General features: G+C 37.9%; 1 protein-coding gene across 1 annotated transcript; it reads right to left on the minus strand.

Moving 5' to 3' along the window:
- Positions 1-966: 966 nt before the first annotated feature.
- On the minus strand, positions 967-24,349 carry UFL1 (UFM1 specific ligase 1). The gene is made up of 19 exons (XM_051614688.1): positions 24,247-24,349; positions 23,271-23,416; positions 22,182-22,210; positions 21,339-21,436; positions 20,392-20,506; positions 18,751-18,881; positions 18,023-18,081; positions 15,660-15,806; positions 14,312-14,487; positions 13,436-13,615; positions 12,935-13,055; positions 10,081-10,203; positions 8,164-8,281; positions 7,014-7,177; positions 5,353-5,483; positions 5,130-5,210; positions 4,284-4,369; positions 3,659-3,839; positions 967-2,950 (listed from the first exon to the last, which is right to left on the minus strand). Exons 1-19 carry the CDS (start codon positions 24,321-24,323, stop codon positions 2,738-2,740), a joined length of 2,376 nt encoding a protein of 791 aa, XP_051470648.1. The 5' UTR covers positions 24,324-24,349; the 3' UTR covers positions 967-2,737.
- Between the last annotated feature and the right edge of the window lie 632 nt (positions 24,350-24,981).

Here is a 24,981-nt window from a genome sequence, read left to right on the forward strand (position 1 = left end):
ATTATTTTAGTATTCAGAAGACATCTCTGAATTTTAGTGCTTCCCTCAAACCTGCTTTGAAGAATATATATATATTTAATAATTCTTAAATCACAGATTCTTAGGGGTTGGAAAGGACCTCAAAAGATCATCCAGTCCGACCCCCCTACCAGAGCAGGATCACCCAGAGCACATCACACAGGAACGTGTCCAGGTGGGTCTTGAATATCTCCAGCAAAGGAGACTCCACGACCTCTCTGGGCAGCCTGTCCCAGGGCTCTGTTACTCTTACAGTAAAGAAGTTTTTTCTGATATTTACATGGCACCTCCTACGCTCGTTTGCACCCATTGCCCCATGTCCCGTCACTGGACATCACTGAAAAAAGCCTGGCTCTGTTGTTCAGACACTCACCCTTAATGTATTAAGGTCCCCTTGACCTACTAACCACACCCTTTCTGATACACCCCAGGATGCCATTGGCCTTCTTGGTCACAAGGGCATATTGCTGGCTCATGGACATCCTCCTGTCCACCAGGACCCCCAGGTCCCTTTCTCCTACACTGCTCTCCAGCAGGTCAGCCCCCAACCTATACTGGTACATGGGGTTGTTCTTCCCCAGATGCAAGACTCTACACTTGCCCTGGTTGAATTTCATCAAGTTTCTCCCCGTCCAACTCTCCAGCCTGTCCAGGTCTCACTGAATGGCAGCACAGCCTTCTGGTGTGTCAGCCACTCCTCCCAGTTTAGGGCACACTCTGTTCCCTCATCCAGGTCGTTGATGAAAATTCTTGAAACACTGGTTATAACATAGCAAGTCTAACATGACGTAGTAAATTTTATAGTAAGATCATTATTATTCCAGCATAAAACAGTATCAAACAAAAGAACACTGAGAATGGCATGTTAAATCAAATGGTGCATATCACCAACTGCTGTCTGAAAGCTTCACGTTGCAAGATGATCAACCACTGGTTAAGGCAACAGAATGCATTTTAAATACTTCATCATTTAATGTTATTAAAATAATTTCATATTTGCATACAGAATACGGGCATATTATTTACAAAATAACTCAATGTCATATAAAATTGTTTACATTCAGTACAGGAACTTGCTGATTATTCTGGCTAAATAACAAGCAATCAAACCTATTCCCTGAATGCAAAATCTGTTTCTCGAACAAAGTTAAACATCCTGAATATTTTTCATCTTACTCCTCTCTGTCCTTTATTGTCAGCTATGACAGCCTCCAGCCAAGGAAAGAGAAACAACTATTTTTGCCTTACAACTGGCAAAAGAAGAGCTTTGATATGAGCACTGCTAAACATTACTGCCTTTTATGTGTGTATAGGAATCAATTAAACCTTAATTAATCTGTTAATTGAGCTTCCCTACTTGGCCTCTTCAACATTCATTTGTTGAAACTGAAAAGCTTATATGTGAACTGTCGGAAAACAGAGTAGGGCTTGCACAGAATTTGCTTGTCTTCAGAATCAAAGAATTTTGGCAAGAATGGGTGAGCAACATTTTCAGTGAAAAGAACTCTATTTCTTGTGTTACTACTCAAACTTCATTTTATGCAAAAACCTGAAATTACACACACAAAATCAATGGGCACTACTGCTGTAACACAAGTAAAATATTTGTGGTTTAAAAATTACCTCCTCTTAGAAGTAAGAAGTATATTTGACACACAAGAATTGTGTCACTAATAATGGCAGACTCTATTTTACACCTTTTTCCACTTTCCTGAAGACATTAAGTATTTCTCATGTAAAAATAAGGCTGGTAAAATACTTGAGGGAAACACTTTACCCAATATTTTGGTCTATAAAGTTTATGTAGAAAGATCATTAACTAGATCCTTTTTAAGGAACTCAGGATAAACAGAATACCACATGATCTCTTAAGGAGCTGAACAGAACACAGGCAAGTGCTTCCAACTGCTGTGGGAACTGGACTAAGAACTCAACAAGTTGCTGAATGATTATGTAGCATGTGAAATATGGCAGGCATAACAGTATTAATCCACTCCTAAAACACCAATGCAAAAGGGTATCACCTCCTCTGTCCCAATTACAAGTTTCAAACAAACTGATATTACAGCTGCTAACAGAATACATTAATAGCATGAGTGTGCTGATTTTCATAACCTTTCAGTACATTTAGAAACTCACATTAGTACTGGGCCACTTCTCTTAAGCTTAGAAATATACACTTCTACTCAATGTTTTTACTGTTGCAGTCCAGTGAACAGAAGCTGAAAATATCCACTAAAGATGTATACATATATAAATGTCCTTTCATTTGTACACTATTATGTATCAGTACCTGTTTCAAATCTAGTCTTTGAAATTAAGATGCACAGGCTTATATACACTTATATGCTATTGTTAGATTACTGTAAGTCTAAATCAGAGAAGTAAAACTCTAAGCCTGTGTGTGTATGGAACAGACTACATTATTATTTGAATGACCATTTCCTGAGGCCTCACATGAAGATGCCAGTTAAAATCCACTTTTCATACCCACCACTGTGCTGTCCCACCTACATTGAATGTGTGTAACACGTACACTGCAACAGTAGCAAAGCTCCATTGCCACCATCACCCAACAGCTGTATTCCCTGGCTGTGACTGCAACTGTGTTTCCAAGCCAAATTATCAAGCTTGTCAAGCATTTTCTGCTAGCCTTCCCTTCTGGATGAAAAAATACATTCTGACTGTATCATGGACGTGGATGCACTAAATAATGATTTTATTCCTCTGTTACAGAAGATGTTCTACGCCTAAGAACAAGATCTTTGATAGAGGCAGTGATTTCCTGGAGCTCTTTTCGAATGGTATCTGCTCCTTCCTCCTCTTCCAGGTTATCCGTTGTGTCACCGTCTCCCTGTTCAGTTCTCTTAGTCTGGCTGATCAACTGTTTCACTACTAATCCCTGGTATTTGACTAACAGAGAATGCTGATCCTGAGGGAAAAAAACAGAAGAAATGTCAGAAGGAATGTCAGTGCTATGGAGCAAGAACAAAGACCTCTCATTAAAGATTCTGTTTCTTAAAACAAGCTTTCTCTCATTCTTGTCTGAAGAGGGTTAGTGAGACATAAATCTGTTTCCATCAAGGTATTGTGCAACCCAAATTCTGAGAGATGTTCCAAGAGGTGGAAAAATGTAAGTGCATCCATGCTGCAAGAACAGAACAATTAACCATTGAAGCAGGAAAGCAATGCAGTTAGTAAACACCTTCAGTTTTGGCAGTTTAGAATACAGAATTTCAGTATTTTTACTTTTGAAGAGGTATGTCTGTCTTGAACACTGAATTAGAAAAACTTAAAAAGCAACCACCCTTAGCTGGGAGGAAAGAGAGGGTCAAAATCTTTAGTTATAAGCATAATAACATCCCCCAGTACAAAGCTGTCTGGATGGATATAGGCAAAAGCTACAATACTAGCAAGATATTAATTTTCAGTTTTATTAAAACCATAATGAAGACAGATCCCTGAAATTGTAGGTTTTAAATACAAGACAGATCAGTGAAACTGTATATCCTGTATATAATGACCAGGCATGAAACAGAAAGGTGCCAGGCTTACGCAGCAGAAATAGCATAAGGCACAACTTTTATGTTTTGTCACAGAAAAAAAGGTACTTTCCCCTTAAAAAGCTAGCAAAGAATACCTCTGGGATCTTTCCACTTAGGAAATTAATGATCTGTGGCACTGATCTTCCTGGTGCGTGAAGCATACAGTGGGTTGAAAACTGAAACAACAGTACTGATGTCAGGTGTAGAACAAGAGCTGGATCTTCTGTGACTTTGAGCTGTTCAAGCAGAGCTTGTCTATGCTGAAACAGGACTTGCCTAATGAACAGGAAGACATATAAAAATATGTTTATCATTCCGTGTAACAGTAGCTGGTAACAGACCCCAAATATACATAACTTCAATCAATTTTAATTTTCTCCTTTGAATGACCATTTCTTTATATGAAATTCCACATTAAAAAAAACCAAACAACAAACAAAACTAGCACTAGTGTAGATCAGATTTTGAAAGAAATTATAAACTGACATGTTGTAGCAAGCAGTCAGTCAGGCAAATCAGCTAAATATGAACTTTCCCTTCCTTCTTCTCCCATGGATTGAGGGCTGCTTGGCTTTGTATTTTTCAGTTAAACAGTTTGGAAAGAAGGACTGCTTCTCATTTAGACATTCTGTGTGGCTGCTGCCACACTAACCATCTGCCATTTGTGCAGCAACAGAGCTACATTTCACATCCTGTGCACAGAATTCATAATTTACATACCTTTCCTTCTTTTTGTCTCCTTTTTTCACCATAATACCACAAATATCCACTGCAGAATCAAGGTATGAAAGAAAATCTTCTACACTCTATTAAAAACGATATAAATAGTTAAAGTGCAGTAGGGGATTATAAAAAAGGTCAACTACTGTTCACAATTAATTACACAAACAGATGACTTTGAATACATTTGGAATCAACTAAGGAAGAAAAGAGAAAGCATTAAGTGGAATTTAACTTCATTAGTTTTCCAATATTCCATGTAGTTAAATACTAAAACAAACTACAATCCATTCATCTTAAAAATGTAATTAAAAGTGGGATACATGTTCTACAATTATTTACAGATGTATCTTTTCTAAAGAAACATATCAGTACAGCATTTTGCATAAAAGAATTGCTAAATTACTTTCCTTTGTACTTAACACTGCCATAAACTGAAGGTTTTATTTTAAATATCAAGGATTTCACTAGTTAAGAAATACACAGGAGAACAATCAGGAACTTCAGGACCAAAAGCCAAGAAACATCAACCACTTTAAACTGCAGATTCCCTTTCAGCTTTTATTTTCTTACCTGCACATAAAAGATACACTAGATTCCATCCAGAAGCAAAGAGCTAGGTGACTATCAGTATCAAAATGAAAGATCACCTTTGCACCTCTTAAAATTCACAGATGTGACAATGTACTTAGTCTCATCGACTTACACAAATTCCAAAGGTGACTTTGCCTTCATCTTACATCACAGCAGAAGCAGTTATGTACTACACTATGTACATCAGCTGTTTACTAGCATCCTAACAGCAGAATAGAAAAACTGAAATAAAAAAATTCTGGATCACTTTACCTTGCCATTCAGAGAAGTATGCAGTTTGGTTAAAGGATCTTTGGTGTCTTCTGGCAGTTTTCCCAAAATCTTGGCCCGGACCTGTATGAGACAAGAATGGAAATACTCCATAATATTCATTATCATTTTAGCTGTAGGCATATTAGAACAGAAAATAATTAAATATGAAATAAACATCATTGATCTAATTGAGAGTGTTGAAAAGGAACTGTTATCTTTGTACCTCACTTGTGATTGTAGAATAATTTTCTGTTGTCATCATTGAATCAGATGCTAGGAAGTTGAAAATAAGATTTGCAATGTCTGTACAGACAGTCTTCAACAGGTGTTTGGCAAGGTTAGTCTGAGCCTCATCTGTTAAAAGAAATAAGTGATTAAAAGTAACTTATTATAAGTTATCTAATTCATATGGCTGTTATGACAGCACTTACTAAATGAGAACTATCCGCTGTAAGTATCTGGATACAAGATGCTCACATCTTTCATTTGCAGGTGTTTATGCAACATTCATCAGTGAAAAATATGAGCCTTCCTGTCTGTAAGGACATTTTAATGCACTGTTGGTATTTCAAAGCTGCATCTGTACAAGCAGTAAACCAGCCCCTGGGCAATTCTCCTGAATCACTAACAACCACTGCTATTCATCAACAAGGTAAAAGTATATGAAGGACAAGTCTACTGGACAGGCAGTTAAACAGAAGAGCAGGTACATGACTTAAGATTGAAGCAGCAGAATTTCAGAAAAAGAGGACGTTACAGAACACACGTACAAGAACAGAGGCTAATGGGAAAGAATTATATTTATTCCCAAACATAGGAATATCAAGGTTTTTTTTGCTAGTGTTTCCCTTTGGTATAAGTCTTCTGCAGGGAAAGCTGAATACAGCAGAGAACCTTGGCAATGTCTACCTGTTTTCCTAGTGCTATTTTCTGTCACAAAATATAGATAGCTGAAGAAGACACCTCACAAACTAACTCCCTGCAGAATGAATCTACACCTTTTAGAAAAACTACCCTCATGGAGCAGCTACTTTCAGTATCAAACCTAAAACAGGTTATAACAGGGACTTCTTAGAACCAGGTAGTATTCAATTATTTCATTAGTAGCACAGGTGACAAAATGGACATGGAGCTTCTGGAACAAGTCCAGAGGAGGGCCATGAAGATGATCAGGGGGCTGGAGCATCTCTCCTACGAACACAGGCTGAGATAGTTGAGGTTGTTCAGCCTGGAGAAAAGAAGGCTCCAGAGAGACCTCACAGTGGCCTTCCAGTACCTGAAGGGGACCTACAGGAAAGAAGGGGAGGGGTTTTTTACAAGGGCTTGTAGTGAGAGGACAAGGGGTAATGGATCAAAACTGGAAGACAGGAGATTTAGGTTAGACTTTAGCAAGAAATTCTTTAGTGTGAGGGTTGCGAGACACTGGTACAGGTTACTCAGAGAATTTGTGGAAGACCCATCTCTGGAAGTGTTCAAGGCCAGGTTGGATGGGGCTCTGAGCAACCTGGTCTAGTGGGAGGTCAGATCTAGATGATCTTTAAGGTGCCTTCCAACCCAAACCATTCTATGATTCTATGAATGAAGTAAGATTACTGTATTTTTTTCCTTTTTTTTTTCCCCTCAGACAATAAAAACTGGGAAGACACGCAAACACTTTGGAAGGAAGGACAAGAACCCACAATTATCTTGACAGAAGATATAACAGACTACGGATATTTCTGTGAGTGTGCAAAGCAAAGCACTCCAGCACAAGGTCAGTGCTAGGCAGTGAAACCACATCTCTTAGGTTTTCCTTTTTAAACGGCTGCTCTTCTTTGACCTTGAATGTAGATTCCGGAATAAATTCAACATCCTTGAAGAAACACATTCTTCTTTTTTATGTACCTGTGAAATGCTTTGTTCCCTTTTCAAATAACCGAATGTTGTTGTACAGGTTTGAGAACTCCTCCTGCAAGTCCTTCATTGTCTGTCTTCTGCTAGCTCCAGAGGAAGATGTCGAAGACGTAAAAACAGAACGTACAACTTCCTGATAGGTTTTTGTTAAAGGTCTTTAAATAGGAAAGAAGAAAGGAGAAAAAGTGAACATTAAGCAAAATGTAAAAATGTAGAAGGTTTTTCTAACTGTATCAGGGATACAGAAATCTACCTCGTTGGACAGGAAATGAATGGGACATGAATGGCACAAAATGGCAAGATAAAAAAAAGTCAAATAATTGATATCAGAAAAAAAGCACCAGGAAATTAAAATGTACTTTCTAATATTGCAAAAGTACTATTGGTTAGGGTATGCACAGTATGTAAAAGCATGTCATGGATTTGACTTATAACAACTGCTAAGCTGGAACAAGAAGGAAGACAGAAAAGATTTCCAGAAGCAAAGCTGTTTACAGACTTTTTCAGGGGTCTGTGGACAGATTTCAGATCAATAAGAACTGCAAGAGGGGAAGACTTCAGTGGCATTAAAATAGCACAGGCCCTTCTAAAGATGCAGTTACCATTGCATTCCAAGTTTGTTCAAGCTTGGGCTGTTATAGTCCTATCATGACATTTTTGCCCTGAACACACACATTTCACACCCTCTCTCTTGCATGGACTATCTTTTACAGTAATTCAACTTTGCTTAGATCAGTTAGCTGGCTAAGCTTAGTACCCAGTTCACACAGGAATCAGCAGAGCCACGAAAGACAGGGAACGTGAACATATACCAAGGGCTGTACAGAAGGTGGGACGGGTGAAACCTCAACATGGATCAGTGTAATGTGGTGGAAATAAAACCATGACCCTGAAAATATACTCACTGACAGAGGACACAGAACCACCTACTGCTAAGCAGGAGCATTACTTCTCATCACTGTGTCAGAACAGTTTTCTAACATATAAGCAAGTACATAAAATGGAGATACACAGAAAAAGGATATTGTGGTTCACTTCCACCAGCAAAACATTTTTTTCTAAGCAGGAAAATAGCCTGAAGATAAGATTCACCTGAAGGGAATCACAGTGTTTCTAACTCCAGTTGAATTACTGAAATTACCTTATTAGATGTTCAGCAATTTCTGTAATAAGCTCTTCAGGGCAATCCTGCATGTGGGTCTTCAAAACATCCTCAATTTCCTCTTGTGACATGAAAGGGAACTCCTGCTTTTTCCTACCTGTAGAGGTCATGAGCAACATTCATTGAGAAAACTTTCTATTTAGTTTTGCTGCAGTTACTTTGTGGCATGAGACCTTGAAATGCCTCAAAGTCCAAACATCCTGAGAAGAAAGAAATAACCAACAAAGCAAAAAAAAAGTGATGACTACAGCACAGTTAAATTTTACACACAGGAAAAATTGACAAAATTTCTCTTTTGATAACTCAGAAGCTATTTTCTTAACAGACAACTTATGTAGTATATGAGGGCATGTTTTTTTGGTGAGAGATTTTGAATTGCCTGGCCCATCCATTAGTTTAGAAATGATGATGTCACCAATACCAAATAGCTTTTTTTAAAAATGACAGAACAGAATAGAATGTTCCTATTTAAAGGATATCAGTTGAGATATCAGATACCAAGATAGCTGTTTCTTTGTTTTTTTAACCCCATTCAGTAAGGTACACAATTATGTAGCAGTGACTATCATAAACCTGAGGGTACAGGATAAAACAAGAGTATTAAGCGAGATAAGAAGTTCCAGTAATAAAATCAACTTACATGTTGCTTGTAAAGGCACATGAATTAGTGCATCTGTATTTTGGTTTTGGACAAAATATGAAGTTTATCTGTGTGCTGCAGAATTGAGTTTTCACATATAAGAATGAAATCAGGATGATGACAGGGAAGCAGAAAAGGAGAGGCATTCCATGTTCCAGATGCAGCATAAACCAGGTTTATTCTGCACAGAAGGTTAACTGAATGAATGGAAATCAATGTTCTGAGTTGTGCCACAGCAGCAATGAGCAATGGATGAAGCTATATAAAAACAGGTGGAAAGGGAGCTTAAATCAGGTTTTGGAAGGGTCTTATTTATATTTGAATTTATCTTGGGATTTTGCTTCAATCTATTTATTACTACATAGCAATACAAGCAGGAACAATTGTAACACAGGAAAGGTTACACAAAAAAAGGTGATGTAACACTGTTTCACTCAGCAACTGAGCAGTCTCGAAAAATAACTTCATTTATAGGTAAATTACCATCACCTATGAGAGTAGTATCATAAAAAAATAAGATGCTGTACTTCACAACTTCTAGTACTATGTTTAAAAGTATTTTTCAGTCAGTAGTGGAAGTCTAGTCTGCTTTGAGGAAGTAATCCAAGCTCCTCCTAACACTAAAGGCAGAGAAACAGGCGCCAGCAGGGAGCAAATCAAAACCATCCCATAATATGCATGTGAAACCAGTGAGACAGATCAGGTTGTCAAAGTACCTACTTTCTTCCATTACGAAGTCAATAGTTGTGAAGGTAAATAGCTCATATGTAGAAGTCTCAGTTAGGCAAGATGAGTAATTTAAAATAATAAGACTTTATTTTGACTATATCCTTATGAGAGAAGCATCTAAGAACTCTTTCACTGCTATCATTTGTTAATTTAAGCTAATTTAACTTTGGAACTGGATGAGAACTTCTCCCATTATCATACACTACTCAGCAGATGTTAAGAAACCAAGTATAATATTCATCCTGAAATCTACTGCACTGAAATCGAATTGAAAAATGAAAATGCTCTCATTTCCTTTACTTAAATTCCTTCAAGAAAGACTAGATTATACTTTCCAGTGAACATGGTATGTCCATTTAAATAGCAACAACATACCCACTGATGCAATTCTAACTAAACAGTATTCTCATCTTCTTTACTATCTCGCCTGACCTTATGAATACAGTGTGGACAAACATAGATGTGGAAAAGCAAGTGATAAAACCGGGTCGAAATGAATAGACAGTGCCCAAAGGAAAACGAAAAACCTGTGCTAGTTGCTTGTGACTCCTCGTCGCTGTCAGCATCCTTTCTTCCTTTCTTCCTGGTTTTCTTGATCTTGATCTCTCTAGCGTTACCGCCTCCTCCTCCTCTCACGCTTCCGCTGCCCTCTGGTGGAGAATAATTTGCTTAGTACACAGTAAAGTTCTAGCACTTAAAAAGTTTACAATATTGTGGTAATTTATCTGCATTTCTTGTTAATGCTGAATTAAAAAAAACCCACACAACTTGAATCTATATGCAACCTAAAATGTATATTCCAGAATCTCAGGGCCATAGGTTTAATTCTTAAGAAAAAAAAGCATCTGAGTCAAAGCTTTGATTAAGTTAATGTCATAAATACAAATACTATTCCTGTAAAAAGAACATATTATTAAAAAAGGGCAGTATTTTTTTCACAGCTGAAAACAGGTGAGATACCAGTGTCCATAATGTAATAGGACAATTTCTGTTGGCTGAAAATAGCATCTTAGTAAGTATTCAGCATTTTTATACAGTGATGATGAATAATGCAGCTATTAAAAAATATTCCAGATAATGTAACTTTGTAAACTTTCAGATAAAAAATCCTACATAGTATTTATCAAAAATAGTACTGGAAGCACTCATTCAATTAACTAGAACATTAATTTTCTTTTTTTGACTACTCTTAAATGACCATAAAGCAATGAGATGCTGCAGTTCTAACAAATGTTCTGAACAAACTAGTTCATAGGTTCTGTAATCCACATATTTACACTGTAGACAGGATCTCAATTTGCAACACAACCTCATTCCGCAGGGTAAGCTGCTCTGCTGCTTGTTTCCTTTATTACAGTGTGTTCCCCTTTTTTCACTTGAAAGGAATTTAAACTCTAGAATAACTGATTCTATATATGCACTAAGTCTTCTGAAATAAATTATTTTTCCACTTCAAATATAAGGTCCAGTATTTCAAGTAACTACTTTAGGTAACAGTACTATCATTTGAGAAAAGGACACAGAAATACAAGATGCTACTACTCACAAAGCTAACTGCACCTGTTACATGGTACAGATGGTTTTTCTAAGTATTACTTTGCAGGAACAGCAAACTAGTTCACTCGCAGCTAGCAGTGGATGGTGTACTTGTGAGACCTTCTGAGTTTGACCTCCTCCCCCCCAAAAAAAAGCTGGTGTTTTTCACAAGCTTATTTGAAATGTGACTGCACTCAGCTGAGCCGAGTTGTCTGTCACCTGTGCTAGTTGTTTCTGGAACATACAGAAAAAGCTGCAATATGTAGTCTAGATCTTATCCACAGAGAGATGAAGGAGAGACTACTGCCAGAAAATCCATCTTTTATGACAACAGGACACATGGACTGCAATGTACACAAAGGATTACAAGAGTACATGCCTCTACAGATAACTGTATCTAAGAGGCTGTTGCATGGGGTATTAAAATTAGACAACAGAAAATTTATCATGCAAATGTTCATTAATCCAACATGTGGTAGAATCCTTGTAATATCTACAATGAACTGCATTAACACTAGGCCACATCAGGTTGCACAACAATAGATACAGATATAGTCACTCACAGACCTTAAACACAGGCCATGTAACACTGGCCACATTCTTCTATCAGGCAACACCATCTAATCCTTAAAACGTGATGTTGGTTGTTTTAAGGTATTACACCCAACAGGGCATAAAAAACCCACTTCAGGGCAGTGCTTGCTGATGGTGCAGCACACGTTACCTGTGGATATGAATGCATCTAGACACATGGTACGTGCTCAGTAGAGTCTCACTCCTGAGAGGGTTGGAAACTGAAGTAATTCTATTTATGATGGTTCAATTAAAGTTCAAGATTCTCTGCTTCGGCTCTGGCCTAGAAAAATCTGTCTCTTGTGGCAAGAATATGTTTAGATGCCCTGCCATCTCCATCATGGCCTTTTTAAATATAACATTTTATTTTTCAGACATGTATATTCAATCAAGCTTGATGCATCAGTGCCCTAATTCTGTTACTTTCACTAACACATAAAACTCTGCATGTGAGTTCCACATAGATTGCTCAGCTGTGCTGGTGCAACACAAGAGCCACAAGGTTTTTGGAACTGAAAATAACAGCCTCAGCAGGATTTGAAAGGGTTATATCCACAAATTTTTATTCTTCCTCAGCTTAAGATCTATTTGAACACTTCATATAAATGGAGAAAGGTTTGAGATTAATTTAACCTAGAATATGGCTTAAGTAAACTGTGTGAATCTCCAAATAACTGCTGTATGTGCAAAGACAAAAAATTCTCTGGCATGGGAGTCTCAGAAAAGATGTACAATATTCTTAAAAAACCCCCCACCTTTATACCTCATTTCTCAATTTAGAGTGATTTTTGAAGTAACCTCTCAAGACTACGAAGAAATATTTTCATTTTTCTGTATCCCTGAGAAGTGGAGAGTAAAAGTGTATCTCTGCTGTGTAATAAAGAATGGTAGAGAGGTCCTTGAGTTAATATTGGTTTGGTCAGTCCTTACTGCACAACTCAGTATGTGACCATCCTGTACACAATAATAAACCAATATGGATTCCTTGCTTCTAAAGCCAAATGACTTTTGTTGGACTAACTTCAGTCAAGTTATTGACACTTCCTCTGCACTTCTAAATCTGATATTAGTTGTCATGGACATAGCTTAGATATGACTACACCTCCATGATAATGATGAGAAGTGATTGTACTATTTCTTAAATATATTCAGCAATAGACTGGAGGCAAATAATGGACTACAAAATGTAGTAACTTTATATTTTAACATTTTCTTGGCTAAACAAGCTTCTGTTTTTGTTTTTTTTTCTTAAACTAAATATTGATGCCTTACCTGTTGCTTTTTTCCTTCTTTCATCCTTTTTGTCTTTTTTATTAGCATATGAATTCTCTAAACCAGAAATCTGTTTTAAATCTTCTTCAGTGATTAAATTAACAGGGTTATTTTTCATTTCCTAAAATGAAGAACATGCATTTAATAACACAAAGATACATACAGCACAAATGATACATATGGAAACATTTAAGCCATTTGGCCATTTTTAAGTATATTAATCTAACACAGTGTTTTCCTTGTGCAAGACATGAAGAGACATTTATTCTTCTCTTGGAAATTCAGCATCTGATCACAGTGTTGGTGTGATGGTGCTCTCTGTGCACAACTGACTACATGTTCCACTGACTATATATACAAACCTTTTCTTCATTTCTGCCTGTCTTCTCAAGCTGTATTTCAGATGAGATGTAAAGAGATGGCAACAGCAAATAGGAAGACACATGAACTACACTCCAACACTCAACACACATTGCATCTTGACCAATAAAAACCCTGTACCTTTTCAGCTTTCTGTTGCATCATACCGGAAAACAGATCAGCACAGCTGCTCAGGAACTTCTCACTGACCACAATGGTGTCACTGAAGACTAAACCTGAAGAATTTTTGTTTAAAGATCTCATCACTTGCTGAAGCAAAATCCCAACATCTTCTACTGACAATGAACTGGGCAGAAGAGTCTAGGGTAAAAAAAAAAAAATAATCAGAATTATTTACTACAGTTATCTGTTCTAGAATGGACAGACATACTTGTACATGGGTAAAAAGAATCCATAGACACCCCATTTGACATCTGTTAACTATTTAAAATATATTGCACTTTAAAATTAAACTGTTATTTTCAGAGTAGACACTATTTTAAATCTTTTAACTTCCCAAATCAACAATGCTCTAAAGCATGTGTTATCTCTGGGAAAATATGTGGCAACTGCTTCAAAATGCAGCTCAACATATCCAGAGTAACACCAACCAACCACGTGACATAGTGCTGCAAGGCCTAAAATTAGCATTTAGCCAGCACAACATCCCTAATATCCCTCTGCTTACCAAACTGTCATCAGAGTTCAACTTAAACTTTTTTTCCAAAAAGAAGCCCCACAGAAATATATTGCTCTCTAGCAGAATACACTAGCACAAATTTTGAAATCAAAGTTAGACGTGGGTATCTGTCAATGGAATACTGCTATGTCCTTCCCCTGCTTTTGTTCAGACCAGCTTAAGTTCATATGCCTTTCTGTCTTGTTATTTTACTTAAATTGAATGTTCTTTGACAACATGGAATTTTCTTTATACCTCTATCTACTTTCAATAAAGTATCATTTGATACAAAAAGATAAAGATACAAAATAAATACAACAACTGCAGGGATTACTTACTGCTACATCTATCCAGTTTCCAGAGCTGATTGCTTCCTCTACAGAGGCTTCAACTTGATCCACAATTTCTTGACCAACACAAGCTGCTCTGAGAAATAAGAGTTGTGTGGACTTGTATCTTTTTTTAATGTAAGCTGCTGGGTCAGGGATGCCAAGCCTGTACAATGCATCGAATTCTAGAAAACAAATAGATGTGTGTTACATTTAAGTACCTTCATATGCAGACAGGATCTTATGTGGTAATCTTATTTGAAAACTGGAAATGAATAATTATATATCGTTTTTATGAAAGTAAATGCAGCTTCAAGCTGATGCTGACCTGCAACTTAGTGCAGTACAAGCTACACCTAAGCAGAGTTAATAGAAATATGAAGATTACATCATGGATGTGACTTTGGTCTGAGCTTTGGGAAAAAAGTATGAGTTTTTTTCAGATTCTTATACCACTAAATTTATGTCTGCAAATTACCTTTCTGAAGTATTCTAATATAAGATTAACAACATGTACAATAAATACAATGTCAAAATGTTTTGTTTCCAAAAGCTACTGCAATATACTGGTAGAATCCTGCAGTGCCTCACAAGCAAAGCATTTCAACTATGTGGCAGTTTATACTTAGATGTTCTGAAAACATGTAAGGACTTTGACAGATACTTTATCAGTCAAACAATATTACAGAAACACTTAATACTACTACAGTAAACTACGTTGAACCTTTTCAAACTGCAAGACTAACTTATTTAAGGACTGGCCCTTTGGGACCATTAGAGGACATTCCTCTTGTTTATTCAGGTCCACATTTTCTCTTAGCTCCTGTTTTAAAACACCACTGTTCAGCATCACACAGCTTTAAGTTTGGATTCAGATCAGGACACTAGTGCTACCCACACCAGTTCTACAGAGAACTTTGCTTTGGAAAAAGCTCTTCCTGTGCACCACACACTTGGATATCTGGACTATTTACAGCCAAAGTGTGGTTGCAATCTGGACTCCTGGTTGGAAACCTCTAACCACGTGGGTCAAACATGAACAATCATCTGAAAAGTCTACAGGGAGCAAGCAGTCTAAGGCATGTTTTCAGAACAGTAATAAAAGTAGCATTTGTAACTCTGTGAGAAACAAAGTTACTGTTTTGCAGTATGTTTTTCCCTGCTGAAATATGGCTCTTTGTGATAAAGTAACACACATCATATAAGCAAAATAGTCCTTTAACAAAGCAGTATCAACTACTGCATTGATTCCCACTTATTCTTGTGAGGCTTCACTCTAGACATTATTAGGGGTCAGAACAATTACTTAAACTAGTTTTAAAAAGATATTTTATCTACAAGAATAAAGATTATTTACCTAAGTAACCATTCTGCTTGAAAAAGGAATCTACCCAGTTGTTCTGAGTTCTGGCATAGATGTCTGGCACAAATACAGCTTTATCCTGTCTCCCACCAACCACGGTACCTTTTAGACGACCAGTGTTAACAAGTTCTTCTAGCACAGCTACAAGAAGAAAATAAATGAATTCACATTTTCCATCTCAGTATCTCCATTAATCAAAGCACAGCAATTATTTTCCCTGTTTTGTTTCTTCTTTTTTTCCCCAGGTATTAATTTTTTCTTTCTTTTTACTATTAATTGAAAGAACTAGACCAAACTACAAGTGCTTGTTCTAGTGAAATATTTCCAAGTTCTAACAATTATTTTTAACACTCATGAGAATGTCTTGATAAAAGCTCTGGAAACCATACTATGTTTCAAAAGAGAGAGCCACAATGGCAGGACCACAACACATTTATTGAACGTATACCTGCACAGTTTGAGCTTTTAATTTAGAAAATGTAGTAATAAAAAGAATCTATCTCTGGCCAGACAATAAAATATATAGGCATTTATTACTAATCATAGAATCACAGAATGAGTTGGAAAGGACCTTAAAGATTGCCCAGTTCCAACCCCCCTGCTATGAGCAGGGACACCTCCCATTAGACCAGGTTGTCCAAAGCCCCATCCAACCTGGCCTTGAACACTTCCAGGGAGGGGGCATCTACAACTTCTCTGGACAACCTGTTCCAGTGTCTCACCACCCTCACACTAAAGAATTTCTTCCTAATATCTAACCTAGATCTACCCTCTTGCAGTTTTGTCCTATTGTTACATGCCCTTATAAAAAGTCCCTCTCCAGCTTTCTTGTAGGCCCCTTTAGGTATGATAACCAAGATCGAAAAAAGAGATCTGAAGACAATAAAATAGCATGAAAAACTGGTACCTAAACTGCGTAAGTGTGAGCACCTTCTACTGGTGACCATCTTCATGGTTTACAATGTTCACACTGTTGTCAGTAATAACCTTCTGATAATGCACAAATATTGCTGACAAAGAATGTATTGGTAACTGGTAATATCAAAGAACTAAGCCCTTCCTGATACTAAATGTTTTCAATCCATTAAAGGTTCATAGGAATATCTGATTTGCTTTAGATGTTCTGCTGTTGCCCTTTCAATAGTCACTAGATATAGTAAAAAAATCAGTGATATCAACTGCCAAGCTCAGCTGAATTTCAGAGTTTTGCTAGATGGCCTTTTCAACCTTCAGCCTGTGTTGATTTCTAGAACTTAAATTCACATTAACACTCTTCAAGAGCAATAAATGAACAGGTACTTGCAGGATCTGTTTGAAAAAGTCTGTAACTGTGTACAAAAATTTGTTGGGTACTGCAACATCACCATAGTGAAGTCTAGCAGATTTTCCTTCTCATGTATGGATACTCGGGTGGCATATGCCAAAAAAGAGTAAACTTTAAATTGATTATCTGACATTAAAGTGCTTATATGATTTTATTTAAATGCTAATATTTTCATTTTTAATGAATAAGCTTGTCACAAAGACCATTAAGGTAAGCAGAGAGGTATTATAATGGAGCTAAAATGTGCAATGCCCTGAAGGCAAAAGGACCCAATCAAACAAAAAAGAAATATTAACTTTCATGAGCAGAAATAGAAAACCATTAAAGGAATCCAAAGACCAGCAGCACCTGGTCAGCCAGCACACAAGACTAATGATGCTCGAAGCAGCATTTTGGACACACAGGAGGGGATTCTTGATGGTCAGAGAAAAGCTGCAACATTAGAACTGAGAAAGAATTAAGGAATTAAGTACTGCTTAAAAGTTTCAGCAGTTGGATAGGAAATCTTTATGAATTTCTATTTTTAAAAGGAACTGCGGAAAATAAAAGCAAACAGTTTAAGGATATGCTCAGATATGCTTTATCTCTCAGCATATAAAGACATTTTACTAAGAGCATAACAAAAGCTCTGCCTCTGCTGTCAAAGAGAAAAGTCAATAAATAAAATCCAGAGCAGTTAATGCTATTTGGCTACATAAAATCTGTCCCCTTTTGTGTTCCTCACTGATAAAACTGCCAGTAGCTAAGGGCAAATAATGAAACAGATGACAAAATTAGTACTATGCTTCTTGCATTATTCTGCTCCCAGAGGCATTTCATCAACATATGCTTTCATTGCTTTAGATACAGAGAACATCTCTCCAGTTATGGATAGCACAGAAGGTTTAACACTCTTAACACTGGTGAGAAATATAGTGCTCTTTATTCCAGAAGTAAGGTTATATATGAAAATGCTTCTATGAAAGTATACTTCTAGTAATTAAGAATCTATTAATTAAATAACAAAATACAAAACAGTCTGAATGAAACTCACAGTAAAGTAAATGTTCTTGAAATCCATACCGAGTGATCAAGTTACTTACAGGTGTAGGCCTTGGAAAATAGAAAAACAAAACAGTATCAGTTAATGACCTGAAATCAGTGTGGAGCATCTAGAAATAAAAGAAGTTAAGCCAGATGGACAAAACTACACAATATCTTAGCCCCAGGGTGCTACACTGATGTTCAACACAACTTACAAGGTCTTAATTTTGAATTACTATGAAGTTATACCTCCTAGCAGAGCAGTGGTAATTATCATAAGGAAACTTTTGCTCTCCCAATTTTTTTTCTGCATACAAATTGACACAAAAGATTATTGATTGAATAAGAAAAAGTTATCTGTATCAGTGGTTAACTATAATCATATTTAGTGGGTAGACATCAATATGCAATTGACTGTGGAGCAGTGAAATGACAATGAAGAGAGACACTCTCCAAACAAATAAAATAATTGCTGATTAATATTTTCTTCAGCCAAAAAACTTAAGTATGTCATATATTGTTATACTTTCTTGGTTCTCCTTTAAAAACAAGGTCACCCTTTCAAAAAAATGAGTCTAATATAACTAAATATTTCACCCCAGGAACTGAACTACTCTCAAAGAAATCTAACCACAGGTCTTGTCTTTTTTATTTTCTTTTTCAGTTGCAAGTGAATTTGATCCATACAGACCTATGGTAAAAATATGTCAGTACGTGGTTGGAGGTGTTACAATTTACCGAGTAATTGCAGTGAAGAGGCCACGAATGCGGGCTCGATGCCGGGACACAAAGGCTTCTGTAAAAATCACCCCACGGTTTTCCTGGTCTAGTTGTCCATGAATAATTCTACCCAAACGCCTGGATAATGCCTGTAAAGAGAAGCTGGGATGACTGCTAAAATTTTGTACTAATGATGTGTAGCAAAACATAATTTTAAAAAAATCTGCATTAACAGATCACCGTATTTTCACCAGAGAGGGCAGTGATAGGACATGGGGTTTTAAACTGAAAGAGGGGAGATTATGGTTAGATATGGGGAAGAAATTCTTCATCATGAGGGCAGTAAGGGCTGGAACAGGTTGCCCAGGGAAGCTGTGGATGCCCCCTCCCTGGAGGTGTTGAAGGCCAGGTTGGATGAGGCTTTGAGCAGCCTGGTCTAGAGATGTCCCTGCTCATAGCAGAGAGGCTGGAACCTGATGATCTTTAAGGTCCCTTCCAACCTTAACCATTCTATGTTTCTACAATTCTAGTTTTTTTTAAGACAGACAAAATATTCAGAAATGAGGATTACAAGTCAAAATTATTATTCAGGTATACTGAGAATGTATCTTACTACATGTGAGTTGATGTCATGATGGCCCACACTCCAAACTTGAGGGAATTCAGTTTTCCTAACAGTGCCCTCTTCTACCAGCTATATGTCTATCTAGTGATGAAAAAACTTTGCAAAAGAAAAAAAATTGGTTTGGAAATGCACAGTGAAAACCCAACATTTAATCTTTGTATTAATTTCTGTATGAAACAGTGGCAGAGGAATTCACTGAGCATTTTTTCAAACAGGACAAAGAGTAGCAACAATAAAAACAAAAGAAGGAGGTGCAAATAGTTTTTAAATGTGCATCCTTGCAAAGTGAACTAAACCCAGGAAATACTACCCAGGAAACAAAGAGAAATCAAGCCGTATTTTTTGCATGTTAGAAATGTTTTGTAGAAGCTGATTGTGCAACAACTATTTGAGTAAATGTGTTAATAAACAGAGAGTCAACAAGGTTGTCTGTGGTACCTAATATTATTGTTCCCACAGGATTACCCTTTGAAAAAAGTACCTTCCAAACAGAATCCAACCCTGACTGAAAGTCTACAATGATAAGAGAATTCTCTCTAAGCCTTTTATACATTCTAATAGTCACTAACAATGATACACAGTTTTATGTTTCTATTCAGAATGTCTGGTGTCAGCTTCTAGAAAGGAATGTTTATTTCACCTGTTCTGAATAAACTCAAAGGTGTTTACCCCTCTATTTCTGCTTCCTGGGTATTTAATGAGACTGATGAAATTACCCCTCTGTCTTCTCCCAGATATTTCAAAGGCATTTTCAAATCTTCCACTAATTTAACCTATTCCTAACATTCCTGATCCTAATCTGTTCCTAAACAGCCATAAAGATTCTGAAGAAATTTTGACCAGAAGTGAAAAGGCCAACATCAACTTCAACTCGTGAGTAGCTGTTACACTCCAGCCTTTATGTATCTAATACTGTTTTGCTTAGAATGATGAGCAGCTCATCGCTATTAAAGCCATTGATATTGTTATCAAAGACGACAAGAGAAGGTGAACACAACCAATTCCACATTTGCTAGGTTGGTGTCTTGCATCACCTGTATAAGGAATTCTCCCGGAAGGTCGTATGCCTTGCAGAGTTCTGATATTGTCACCTGGCCAGTTTCCTGTAGTTTATCATTTATTTCTTCTGCTAATTGATCCAGGTAACTCCTTATTGAAAAACAAGAAAAAAAAAAGATCCCAACACATTAAGTGTGAAATTCAAGATCAACCTGTTATCCACATGATGAATTATAAACTGACCTGGCACTATACTTCTTTCTGTTGCATCTTTGCAAAAATAAATGGAGTTATTTTAAATTAATAAAGGAGAACAATGTCAGTGAAAATGTGGTCTTTTTTTTTAAAGCCTGATAACCAGGTAGTTAGTATTAAAATAGCTCATTTATCTGCTAGAATGAAACTGTCACAAAGCAACAGGAAAACACTCTGTCAATGAGACTTAGAAAAGGGTTTTAGTGAGCAAGATAAGTCTTAACCATTTCAAGAGAACCAGGAACTTCACATTCTTTGCCAAGAATAAATCCTGCATACAATCAACAAGTGAGACAACCCCATAAGAGTATCACTTCAGTGGTGGTTAGTCTGTTTAAAGCTATAAAATAACCTGCTCACGCATCTTAGGCTTGTGAAGTCAAGCCCGAGGTGGGAAAAAATGAGAGGTTTTGTCAATAGCTGAGGCAGAGAGCAAAGCCAGAGCCAATGAGATCTGGCTGCTGTACACAAAGACACCGGGTCGGAAATGAAGCCTCTCAGATGGAGGATACTGGGCAGAGAGACATGCAGTAAGGCCTTTGCTCCATGGATTCACTGCATGCCCTGCTGAGATAGGCTGCACTTGCCATTTGGGAAAGAACCACTGATCACCTAGCAGCTGAGTTATTTCACTCCAGAAGCAACAATAGCTGGCCATCACTTTTAGTTTGCATTTTAAAAAAGACAAGAAGTGTGAATTACACATGTTGCTCCTAACAGTACTCACTCATTTATAAGCTGTCCCAGTACCAGCTGAATCGATTTCTCTGATTTAACGATGTCATTAGCTCTGTTTTCAATGTGCAGAAGGTCCACATTTATGACCTAAAAAACCAACCACCAACAAAACCTCTTATCACAACTTCAAATTGAAATTAATGCTCAAACATTGAGATAAGATACTTGCACATTCCTATGTTTTGCAGAAAGCTGCTTTTATTTTTTGCATATTTATGCAGTTAATCTATGATCTGTAATAAAGCCACAATGCTTTAGGGGAAAAATTCTCTTAGCAGCTGTGACAAGGTTAAAAGAAATCCATATTCTAAAAAAATTCCAGGAAGCTATGAACAGAAAACACTAAACTGTCTTTCAAAAAGGTTTTCTTATTCCAAGTAATTTTGCTCAAGCCAGAAGGGGAAATTAGTCACAGAGGAAGACTACTGGAGGATAAAGATTAGTGGAGATGAGATTAATGAAAGGAGAGGGAAGATCCAAAGAAGCATGCAAAGTAAATTATGCATGCTCCTGCAGCTTTAAATTTAAATAGGAAACATATTTCTGTTCTGTTTGTCTCCCTTAGTTTACAAAGGAAGAGTCAGAAAGAAAATCTGTGGTGATTTCAGAAGTCATAGATTATCATGAAGCAGAGAGAAGCTTTCAATAAAGCAGTAAATGCATGGATGAAGTAATCTGCAGTATTCTGGCATGAGCTACCAGCTCTTCATAAAGTCTGTTCTCTTTAAATAGAAAATAACTTAGCTCGAGAATAATTAATGAACTCCTTATTTACAACATGCATGGTGAAGGAAAGAAAGAAGTATCTAGTTTTTTATTACTAAAAAGTTACCTGTTGTAAGTCAACAATGTTTATTCGACCTTTGAAAAGAAATAAAAATATACTTTTAGTACATGTTTGAACAGATTTAGAACACAGCATAGTCCATCGTGCACAAAATATTTCTTCGTTACTGTTTTGTAGACAAATTAAACCAACATCAGATTTACATATTGTTAAATCACAGAAATCACAGGTGGTCAGTGCAGGACATCCCTTATTATTTCTACCCTATTGCCTTGCTCACTATCCAATACAGACATTCTGGAAGTAAAAAACACTTTTTCAATCCCCTCCCAACTTTTGCCTTGATGCTGACCTGGATTTGACCACTAGTCCAAAAGTATAAAAATGGAGATTGCAAAAACTTTCTGCCTCTGCATGATGCTACAAACAGAACCCAGCAACTTGAAATTAAATTCAAACTATCATTCTGATGAGATACAGGAGGGCAAAATACAAACTGGGGCATATTTGTGGTAATTGTAAGAAAATAACTAATCTGTATGAACACAATAAGGAAGTTAATTTTCAAAACATATGATGCTGTGGAATTCACCCTTAAATATAACTAAAGGACAATATACTGTCTTCTTATTAAAACCATTGACAAAAAGCAGTTTGAAACATATTTGCTTCCTCATATATCTAAGTCAGATCTTACACAGCCAATGTCTCTTCACACTGGTAAAATAAAAGATCTGTCAATGACAACTTAAAAATATAATTATTACTACATGAAAGGAGAATGATTTTGAAACTCTGAGTCAAGGGGCCAACATCTGCATCAGATACTTAACCATACTAAAAAGCTACAGTGCCTTCAAAAGGGTTCTTGGGACCACTTCTACCTCAGAAATTCTGCATGGGTGAAAATGAACCAAGTAACACACCTTGTTAGGCTTACCTGAAAGTTTTAATACAGATCTAAAGTAATAATAAAACAATTCCCGTGAATTCCCGTGTCAATGAAGCAGGAAGAAACAAGTTCACTTTCTTTTTTTGCAAGATTACGGGTACCAAAGAAAACCTTCAAACCACTTCTATAGGCTTCAAAATTAACTTTGTAATCCAGAGGAAGAAAGCATATGCCACACTTACCACCAGAAACATGAAGCTCATCCCGAATCTCCTTACTAATCTGTGCTGGAGTGACATACTCTTTTCCATCAAGTGTGTGCACTACTTCCAGCTGCTTTTCAGCAATCAGTTTAGTGACAATTTCTATACAGTTCCGTTCTGACAATCTAGCAATAGCATAAAGAATAATCAGTTATTCTAAGTAAGCATTTGCTAAAAATTATCTTTAAAGTGATGTTTAAAAAATAATAAACTGAGGGAATGCAATGAAGATTACTTGCTGTTCCATGTGAGTCCTTTTTAGAACAAAAAACTAATTTAAAGGCCCAACTTACTGCCCCCCCCAATCATCCATATGGCTTATGTGGCTCATCTCTCTAAAACGACTTTTACTCTTTTCCTGAACAGCTGTCAGCACTTTTTGCTGTAAGAATGCATCTGCCCGTGGTTTTAGGAATGGTTGTATTTACAGAAGTTGTGTCTTCTGTACTTCTAATTCTAGGGGTTTGGTTGGGGTTTTTTTTTGTGGTGTTTTTTTTTCTTTTTTTGGTGGTGGTTTTTTTGTTTTTTTTTTTTTTTTTTTGTTTTTGTTTTTTTTTGTTTTTTTTGGAGGGGCGTAATTTTTTTCTCTACAACACATGAGGAATAAACAAAGCACTGGAGCTGTGACGACGTTTAGAAGTTTTCATTTAACAGAGATTACACGCCCAAGCACTTCGGTGGCCCCGCATACACTCTCTTAGGGTCCCAGCTGCCCCCTTTGGGGCTAAGAAGCACTGACACACCAATGAACGCCAACCAGAAGAGGTCTGCAGCGGGCACCAACAGCTCGGCTGGACCCTGCTGTGTGTCAGGGCCGGGGAACGCGGCACAGCCCGCCCTGGGGCCTGGGGGCGAGGAAGGGCCGCCTGCGCGGGGAGAGGCGGCCGGCAGGCGCCCCGCAGCAACAGGCGCCGGCTCCTGAGGCCGCAGCGGGTGCCGGCGCCGCCCCGCTCACCTGTGGGCCACCTCGGCAAACTGCGCCCGCTGGAAATCGGCCGCCAGGCGCCGAATCTCCTCCCAGGCCGCCGCCATCGCCGCCTCGTCGCCACACGTCAGCCGCGCCGAGCGGGCTACGGGCAGCCGGCGGGGACAAACCTCCTGGCGGCGCCCGCCTGCAGCAGCGCCCCCTCTCGGGCGGGAGGTGCCCCTGCGCTGCCGGGACCCGCCGCGGCCGCCGGGGCGACGTTCCTAAAAACAACAGCACAAAACCGAAAAACACCCTCAAGAAAAAAAAGGCAAAAAGCGGTGCTGCCGCGCGGGCCCGACTCCAGCAGCTGGAGCCCGGAGGACGAAGCCTGGAGAGCGGGATGAAACATGCTGTGAGCAGTGAGGCTGCCGGTGAGGAAAGGCTGAGCCTGTGTAACCTGAAGAAGGAGGAGACTTGAGGGGGAGAAGCTCTGGAACACACACAAATACCCAAAGGGGGTGTCAGGAGGCCCCGATCAGACTCTTCTCAGTGGTGTCCAGTGACAGGACAAGGGGCAGTGATCGCACACTGGAACACGGGGGTTCAAAACTTTAACAGAGCACTGGAACAGGCTGCCCAGAAAGGTGATGGAGCCTTTGCCTCTGGAGACATTCAGACCCCATTTGGACGTGTTCCTGTGTGATCTGTGGTGGGTGATTATGCTCTAGCAGGGGGGTTGGACTATATGATCTTCAGAGGTCCCAACTCCCTCCTGCCATTCTG

Source organism: Apus apus, chromosome 3 (genome assembly GCF_020740795.1).
Source record: "Apus apus isolate bApuApu2 chromosome 3, bApuApu2.pri.cur, whole genome shotgun sequence".
In the NCBI taxonomy this organism is placed as follows: domain Eukaryota; kingdom Metazoa; phylum Chordata; class Aves; order Apodiformes; family Apodidae; genus Apus; species Apus apus.

Excerpts from the sequence above, each read along its gene's own strand:
- UFL1 (XM_051614688.1), bottom strand. The coding sequence starts at position 24,323 with ATGGCGGCGGCCTGGGAGGAGATTCGGCGCCTGGCGGCCGATTTCCAG. Across the intron at positions 10,204-12,934 it reads AAGAAGGAAAAAAGCAACAG|AGGGCAGCGGAAGCGTGAGA; the intron begins GTAAGGCATCAA and ends ATTCTCCACCAG. Across the intron at positions 5,211-5,352 it reads ATTCTACAATCACAAGTGAG|GTCCGGGCCAAGATTTTGGG; the intron begins GTACAAAGATAA and ends TGTCTCATACAG.